Source organism: Lepidochelys olivacea (genome assembly GCF_965140295.1).
Source record: "Lepidochelys olivacea isolate rLepOli2 genome assembly, chromosome: 2".
NCBI classification, from domain to species: Eukaryota; Metazoa; Chordata; order Testudines; family Cheloniidae; genus Lepidochelys; species Lepidochelys olivacea.
In genome coordinates this window covers 268,664,434-268,673,221 of record NC_140412.1, presented here as the reverse complement: position 1 = coordinate 268,673,221, position 8,788 = coordinate 268,664,434, and the positions used below count along the sequence as shown (strand labels likewise).

The 8,788-nt window shown below is 52.7% G+C and overlaps 1 protein-coding gene across 1 annotated transcript in view; it reads left to right on the top strand.

Annotated features, from left to right (window-relative positions):
- Nucleotides 1-2,231: 2,231 nt before the first annotated feature.
- LOC311515498 (uncharacterized protein) overlaps nucleotides 2,232-8,788 on the top strand; it is a 14,584-nt gene continuing 8,027 nt past the window's right edge. Inside the window, exons 1-3 of the mRNA XM_084618607.1 lie at nucleotides 2,232-2,373; nucleotides 7,952-8,078; nucleotides 8,659-8,772. Coding sequence (XP_084474733.1) covers nucleotides 2,332-2,373; nucleotides 7,952-8,078; nucleotides 8,659-8,772 — 283 coding nt within the window. The 5' untranslated portion in view covers nucleotides 2,232-2,331. The remainder of the gene's footprint in view (nucleotides 2,374-7,951; nucleotides 8,079-8,658; nucleotides 8,773-8,788) is intronic.

Genomic DNA, 8,788 nt, shown 5'->3' with positions numbered 1-8,788 from the left:
GGTTGGGTTGCTGGAAGCTGGGCAATCTCCTGTTTGGGACTTGGAGTCTGGCCCAGGATTCTCCAAGATGGACTTTGCTGAAACTCACTGATTTCTGTGCTAACAAGCTCTGTTCTACGTGGTGTTCCTGTTGACTAATAAACCTTCTGTGTTATACACTGGCTGAGAGTCACGGCTGGCTGCAGAGTTGGGGTGCAGAGCCCTCTGGCTTCCCCAGGGGTCCCGTCCATGTGGACCCGCCAAGGGGAAGTGTGCGGTGTGAACAGCGGGGCTGAATGCTCTGAGGTCGGACTGGGAAGGCCATAGCTGAGGAGGTTTTTTGCCCTGAACAGCATGCCCTGAGGGGAGTCACGTTACCCGGAGTCCTGGCTGGCTTCATACAGAGCAGTTCCAGAGCACCGGGCCTGTGACTCCGTCACAAAGCCCAAGATGAAAAGACACGTGGGAGGAAGGATGGTTTGGTCATTAAGGCACAGGGCCAGCATTCAGGAGACCGGGTTTCAGTTACCGACTATCACATACATTTCCTCTGGGGCCTTGCGTCCATTGCTTAATCATTGTTTAATCTCCAGCCCAGTATCCGACAGCGGCCAGTGCCAGGTGCCCCAGAGGCATAGGCGCCAACTCCGTGGGAGCTCCGGGGCTGCACCGGCAACCCCCCATCAGCTCCCTTCCACCCCCCAGCACCTCCCACCTGCTGGCGAGCCCCACAAATCAGCGCCCCCCCCGTCGCCCATTCCCAGCTTCTGGCCAACAGAGGCTCGGGACACCCTCCCTGCCCAGCCTGGCTAATAGCCACTGATGGTCCTATCCTCCAGGAACTTAGCTAGTTCTTTTTTGAATGGAGATATTAGCACCAACATTCCCCGTGGGGGGCTGTTATAAGGATAAAATCACTCCGCTTTGTGAACTGCTCTGCTCCCTCTATGCCAAGCACCCCAGGAGAGCCTAAAAATAAACCTGACTGTATTTGGGATCAAACACCATACAGAAGCTTGTGTGGGAGAAGGGGAAGGAGACACATACCCGTTGCAAAGCCCCAGCCCCGGGGCAGGTACATTATATCAATGAAACTGAAAGGGAGGTGAGGAGATTTAAAATTGATAGCAGGAAATATTTTTCACACAATGCACACTTAGACTGGGGATCTGCCACATGAAGTCTAAGAATGCAGTAAAATTCAAAGAGGGATGTGATGTTTATATGGCTAACAAGGACAGTCAGAGTTTCGATAGTTAATGCTAACCAAAAGGGAAGGGAGCTAAACCTTGCACTTCACAGTTTAAAGCACTGGTTCTCAACCAGGGGTACGCAGAGGTCTTCCCCGGGTTCATCAACTCATCTAGAGATTTGCCTAGTTTTACAACCGGCTACATAAAAAGCACCAGAAAAGTCAGTGCAGTACAAACTAAAATTTCATACAGACAAAATGAGACAGTCAGCACTGTTTCCCTAATAATGCACTGGGACACTTTTGTATTTTTATGTCTGATTTTTTAAGCAAGTAGTTTTTAAGTGAGGTGAAACTTGGGGTACACACGACAAACCCGACTCCTGAAATGGGTCCGGTAGTTGAGAGCCACTGGTTTAAAACAATCTCTAATGATCGGAGAAGAGGATAAAACTCCTCATGGGGCAGATTATCCCACATCTACTGTGCGGTTTCTTGCCTCTTCCTCTGAAGCTGCCCAGTGTCAGAGAGGGTACTAGATCCATCCTTGAGGGGGCCATTTAGGGGTATGGGGCAAAAATTGGGGATTGGTCCTGCTTTGAGCAGGGGGTTGGACTAGATGACCTCCTGAGGTCCCTTCCAACCCTGATATTCTATGATTCTATGATCCCCGCTCTGATCCAGTGGGGCAGTTCCTGTGTTCCTGCTCTCATGTGGCGGAGACCCCAGGCTCGGGCCTCTTGAAACAGACTATCACAGCTTGCCAGGCCCTTAACCAGAGCCCGGGTTGGGGGTTCCCAGTACCAGTGCCCGCAGGCTCCCCGTTTTTAAGGGTTGCCCTGCCCAGGCTGGGCACGGGTTAGCGCCTCCCCCCTGAACTGGCCCGCGGCCACAGCCGGGAAGGGCGGGGAAAGGGGCTGGGGGCGCAGAGCTGCAGGACACCCCGAAGCCCAGCTGCGGGCGGCGCGGCCCCGGGGCAGGACGCGCCGGGAAGGGGAGGAGACCGGCGGGCGGGGGAAGGGGAGGAGACCGGCAGGCCGGGGCTATGCCGAGCGGGGCCGCCAGGCGTCCCTGTGGCAGGACTCCCGGCCCGTCTCGCCCGCTCCCTGCTCCGGAGCTCGCTTCCCGTCCTCCCGGGGCGCGGCCGGCAGCCCGGCGCCATGGGGCGGGAGAGGCCGCGGGCCGGGGCGCCCCCGGCTCAGGTAGGCCGGGGCTCAGGGCCCGGCTGCGGGGCGTGCGAGTGGGGAGCGGCCCCTGGCCCCGCAGCCACCACAGCGGGGCCTGGAGCCTGCGCCGGGCTCCGGCCGCCTTCCCCGGCCCGCTCCAGCCCCTGGCTCCGGGGGGCGGCGTGGGGGGAGCCCGCGGCCGGGGAAGGGGAAGGGGCAGCTCCAGCCCGCCGGGCTGGGGAGAGCCGAGCCGCCTGGCAGCTGGCGGGTCGCCCCGCCCCGCGTGCCCGGTCCAGGCCCGGGCGAGCTGCGGGTGTGTCCGGGGAGTCCCAGGGATGGGCTGGCCCCTGGGTCACCGCGGCCGGAGACCCGCCTGCAGGCGACCCCAGCGCAGAGCTCTTCGGAAACCAGCCCGGCTGGGCTGAAACCTGGCCGGGGATGGAGAATCCGCCCGCCCCGCGGGGCTTCATTACCCGTCCCCATTAAAGTCCCAGAGCCTTGGGCCAGCAGGGACCGATCCAGCCCCAGCACGTCCCGGTGTTTTCTAATCATGGTTCCTTTTGTGTGGTGGAATTTGTTAGGTTGTTTTATCCATTTTGGGGGGGCAGGGCGAGTCCTGCCTACCCCCAGTCTATGTGGGTTGGTGGGAGGCCCTAGGGTGGGGGGCGTGTGGGGTCCTGCCCCCAGGGCGGGAGGGGAGGTTGGCTCCTGTCTTTTTTCTGCATTTCTTATCTGCGAATGTCCGTTGATTGCTGTCTAGCTTCCCTTCTTTTCACTTTTCTGTTGATTTTTATATCTAATTGTTGCCTTCACCTTTGAACCGGGATGGGCTGTTAGCCAAAGCTGCCCTCTTGATTTGCGCTACAAGGGGGGGTGAGGTCCTGTCTTTGACTGGACCGGCTTCTGTGGGGGGAGAGAGGAGCTGTACAGAGCTCTTCTTCGGGTCTGGGAAAAGTACTGAAGCGTCGCAGCTAAATACAAGGTGGAAGAGATTGTTTAGCGTAATTAGTTGGGACCATTCAAGGTGGAGTGGCTCGTTAACATATCTGCAGTCAGAGGACAAAAAAGTTTACAGATTGTTGGGTCTCTGTTTGGTCCATGATTTTCCATGGTTGTTCGGTCCCAGTACCTAACAGGGTTATGAATTTAATCTCCCAGGCTCCTCTTTTGAAAGTGTTGTGCAGGTTGCCTTTGAGGACGAGGACTGAGAGGTCGGATGTAGAGTGATCGCTTTGTGAGACGTGTTCACCCACCCACAGCTGACAGGGTGTTTTTGACTTTTATCATTTGCCTGTGCGAGGTCATTCAAGAGTGTCGTGACCGTCTGGTGTGACCCACCTGGTTGCTATCGGGGCATTTAGTACACTGGATGAGGTACACCACATGTTGTGATGGGCATGTGTAGGATCCATGGATCTTGAAAGGTGTGTTGTAGGCGGTGTTGAGCATTGTAGCAGTGGAGATATGTCTGCAGGTTTTGCATCTGTTTTGACAGGGTCTGGTGCTGCTTTGAGTTGGTGTGACCAGGTCTGTGGGGAGCTTGCTTCTGATGATGAGCCTGGAGTTGTGGGGGGCTGTTTGGTTGCCAGAAGTGGGGGTTCAGGACAGATTTCTTTCAGGATGGGGTCTCCATTGGGGATGGGTTGTTTGATGATTCCCCATATGGGTTCCAGTGTGGGGTGGTAGGTGACAAGTAGGGGTGTATAGTCAGGGGGCTTTATTTCTGTATGGAAGCAGGCTCTCTCGGGGTATGTGGGTGGCCTGTTCCAGGATACAATCTACTTCTCTGGTGGAGTGTCTGTGTTTGGTAAAGGCGGTTTTGAGTGTGTTAAGGTGTGAGTTCCGGATTTTCACCTCCAAGCATAGTCTGTGGTATCTGAGTGCTGAGCTGTAGATAACAGATTTCTTGGTGTGTTTTGGGTGGTGACTGGATCTGTCAGGATAGGTGTGGTGATCCGTGGATTTCTTGTATGTAATTATCTGTAGGGCTCCATTGCTGAAGGTGATCGAGGTGACCAGGAAGTTGATGCTGGTGTGGGAGTGTTCCAAAGAGAGTTTAGTGGACGGGTGGTGGTTGTAGAAGTTGTGGTGAAAATCTATGAGGGAGTTAGTCATCTGTCCAGAGGATGAAAATATCATTGGTGTCTCTCAAATATATCATTGTTTTTGGGGTGCACTTGTCTAGAAATTCTTTTATGTATAAATAGGGTGGCACATTGGGGAGCCATCCTAGCACCCAGGGCTGTTCCCATGCTTTGGACTAAGTGTTTGTTGACTGTAAAGTTGTTAGGGGTGAGGATGAATTGGATGAGTTTGGCGATGTGTTTGGGGTGGATCTCTGAGGGTTGTCCATTGTCTTGCAGATATTTGAGGTTGGCAGCGATACTGTCATTGTGAGGGACGTTGGTGTTAGGGAGGTTGTTAATGTTGCGGCGTTTGTGGAGGAAGCTCGTAGCGTCCTGGAAGAAGCTGGCCCTTTGTGTGGTGTGCGGTTTGAGGATGGCTTCTGTGAGTCCTGATATTCCTTCAGTAGGAGTGCCGTGGCCAGATATGATGGGTCTGCCTGGAGTCCCCTGTTTGTGTGGCTTTGGAAGCATGTAGAAGGTCCCTGGGGTGGGTCGTGGGGGGTCCATTCGTAGGATTTCTCTTTCTTCATTGTGGAATTGCAGCTTTTTGGCCCTCTAATCAACTCTTGTTAAAGAACTCCCCATTTTCAGACACATTTTTCTGTCTGCGTTTTTCCTCCCAGTCAAATTCACTGAAAATTTTCCTCAGCTTTGGGAAATTAGCCCTTCTGAAGCACCATGTATATGTATTACTGGTTGGGACTGTCCTCCGTTTGCCTATATTGAATGTAATCAGGTCATGATCACTGGTCCTGAGGCAACCACAGCTTCCAGGCTAGCGGTTAATTTACCTTTGCCAGCCAGAATGAGGTCCAGAATAGTTACCTCGTGTTGGGGGCAATACCTTTTGGGTTAGAAAAGTAACAATGGCATTTCTGTAGTGTCGAGAAGCGCTTGTCAGACCAGATGCCGTTCGTCGTACTGTACAAACACAGAACAAAAAAATGGTTCCACATCTTTAGAAACTCCTAGTGATGTTTTATTATTGGCTGCATGAGGCCCCCAGCACATCATTCCAAGCGGAAGTCCCTCAGAGCTGCCCAATTTTTCTTTCCCCACATTACAGACAGGTGCCTACGGAGAAACTCCCTCTGTTCCTTGACTTGATAAGGTGGCGTGTACCAGACCCCTCCCTGTGCTTTGTAATTAGCACATTGATCCATATGCGTTCAAGACCCTGAGGTTCTGAGTTATCAAAAACTCTAAAACAGGTGTAGAAATCCCCCCCCCTGTTCTTTTAGCCCCGATGTTCATCCTAAACAGGTTACAACCATTCATTTTAACATGCCAGTCTTGCAAATTGTCCCACCAGGCTTTAATAATTATAGAATCGTAGGACTGGAAGGGACCTTGAGAAGTCATCTAGTCCAGTCCCCTGCACTCAAGGCAGGACTAAGTATTATCTAGACCATCCCTGACAGGGGTTTGTCCAACCTGCTCTTAAAAATCCCCAATGCCGGAAATTCCACAACCTCCCTAGGCAATTTATTCCAGTGCCGAACCACCCTGACAGTTAGCAAGTTTTTCCTAGTGTCCAACCTAAACCGCCCTTGCTGCAATTTAAGCCCATTGCTTCTTGTCCTCTCCTCAGAGGTCAAGAAGAACTATTTTTCTCCCTCCTCCGTGTAACAACCTTTTATATACTTGAAAACTGTGATGCCCGTTATATCACATCCCTTCTCATCAGTGAGAACTTCCAATTCCGTCTGCTTGTTACCCAGACTCCTACATTGGTATAGAAGCAATGGAAACATTTCTTCCCTTCCTCTCTGTCACATTCATTCAGATTGTTTGTGAGACACGGAGTCTGACCTTCTATCGCCTTTGCCTCCTTAGCACCCTCCCCCTTTATTGTTAGTTTAATGCCCTCCTGGCTGCTCCAGCTAGTCTCCAACTGAGCTAAGCCCCCACCACCTGGGATATGCAGGCCGTCTCCTGCATCTTCCTTTGAGCTAATCAGTTCCTGTGTTCCCTTCCCTCCCACTCCTGCCCTGTCGTATGCTGACGATGTATAATAATTAGGGCCCTACCAAATTACCACAGCCATGAGAAACGCGTCACGGACCGTGAAATCTGGTCTCCCCCTGTGAAATCTGGTCTTTTGTGTCCTTTTACCCTATATTATAGAGATTTCACGGGGGAGACCAGTGCTTCTCAAATTGGGGGTCCTGACCCAAAAGGGAGTTGCGGGGGGGTCACAAGGTTATTTTAGAGGTATTGCGGGATTGCCACCCTTACTTCTGCACTGCGGCTGGCGGCGGCTCTGCCTTCAGAGCTGGGTTTCCGGCCAGCAGCCTCTGCTCTCCGGCTGCCCAGCTCTGAAGGCAGAGCCACCGCCAGCCGCAGCGCAGAAGTAAGCGTCACAGTACTGAAAACCTGCCCCCCCAACTCCTTTTTGGGTCAGGACGCCTACAATAACAACACCGTGAAATTTCAGATTTAAATAGCTGAAATCATGAAATTTACAATGTTTAAAATCCTATGACTGTGAAATTGACCAAAATGGACCTTGAATTTGGTAGGGCCCTAATAATAATGTAAGAAAACCCTATCCCCAAATTACAGATCTAAACAAAAAATATTGTGGAAGGTACCTGACACTTTCATGGTTTGCTCTGCTTGTACATGGAAGTAACTGGTTTGGTGGCAGCTGAAAAGGAGCCGGGGGTTAGAGTGGGGCACACACTGAATATGGGTCAGCAATGGGATGGAGTTGTGAAAAAGGCTAAGAACATTCTGGGGTGTATTAACAGGAGTGTCGTACGTAAGACGCAGGAGGTCATTGTCCTGCTGCTTTCAGCACTGGTGAGGCCTCAGCTGAAGTACTGTGTCCAGTTCTGGGCACCACACTTCAGGAGAGATGTGGCTACAAACACCTGTCAGGGATGGTCTAGCTTTATTTGGTCCTGCCTCAGTACAGGGGGTTGGACTTCTCGAGGTTGCGTCCAGCCCTGCATTGCTATGATTCTATTATTGTGCGCTCCTTTCCCTGTTCATGTTTGTCTTGCCCACTTACGTTGTCAGCTCTTTGGGGCCGGGACTGTTCCCTAGTCTGTGTGTGTGAAGCACCGAGTGCAGTGGGGCTCTGAGCTTGACTGGGGCCTCTGGGCACTACTGAAATGCATGAATTAGATAATAAAAGCCCCGGGTGCAGGGCCTGAGCAGCATGTCTGAGTGGAGGCTGGACTCAGGCCTGGCTTCCCTGTTAATAGCCTAGGATAGTATATGCACCATCCGAATAAGACATGAGAGAGCTCTGAACAGGCCTCGGATAGTGTCAGTCAGCCCAGTGAGCCCTGAGAAAGCAAAGGGTGCCTCCTGTTCCCTTCCAGGACCTTGACGTTACACCCATGTGAGGTGGGCTGCCCTTAGGACAGGTGTCTGCTGTCAGGCGGGTGCCCACAGGTGTGACCCTCCTGCCGGGCTGAGTCTGGGGCGGCAGGAGGTGGAAGCAGCAAGGGCTGAGCATGGAATGCTTGTCATTGCAGGGCCGGGTGATGTTTGAGGAGGTGGCTGTCTGGTTTTCCCGGGAGGAGTGGGAGATGCTGGCAGACTGGCAGAAGGAGCTGTACCGGGCCGTGATGCTGGAGAACTATGAGAATCTGTTTCTTCTAGGTAACAAGTGACTTGGGCTGGAGGATATGGGATTTTGGAGGCATGTTCACTGCTTCAGACACACTCAGAATCCCTTCAATAAGCATTTGAAATATCCTGGGATGGCCTGAAATAGCCTGTGCCCTTTGTAACACTCACTCAGGTGTTAGCCAAGCAGCCACCCTGCTTGCCAAAGCAGGAATCAGTTCTGCTGCAGGGAGCTGGCCAGCAGCCAGGAGAGAGCCCTAGCCCCAACCAAGCTAGCCTGGCTAGCGCTCACTTTGCTGCCGATTGGTTTGGTGACCTCCAAATATGCAGGGATCCACAGATGTTTCACAGATCCCAAGACTGGTTTTCCCCTCCCTGTACGTTAACCCTTTGTAGGGGGCACCATCAGTAATCAGCGATGCACTTCCAACCCTGATGATCAGTGAGACTTTTGAAGCCGTCTCTGCAGTACAAGAGTAGAAACTGATGTTTCCCTTCAGTGAAAGTTAAAACCAGCTTCACATTTAGAGCCCCAAAATCAGGCAGACAAGTGAGCTCTGCAGGTGCCAGGGACTGGCTCTGTCCAAATGCGATTTTCTCTCTAAATAAACAGGCCATGCAGATGCCAAACCTGAGATGATAACCAAGCTTGAACGAGGGGAAGAGCTGTGTGTCGGGGACCAGCAGGCCCCGGAGGGGAGAGAAATTCTTCCAAGTGCTTCCAGGGGTGAGTATTCCCAATG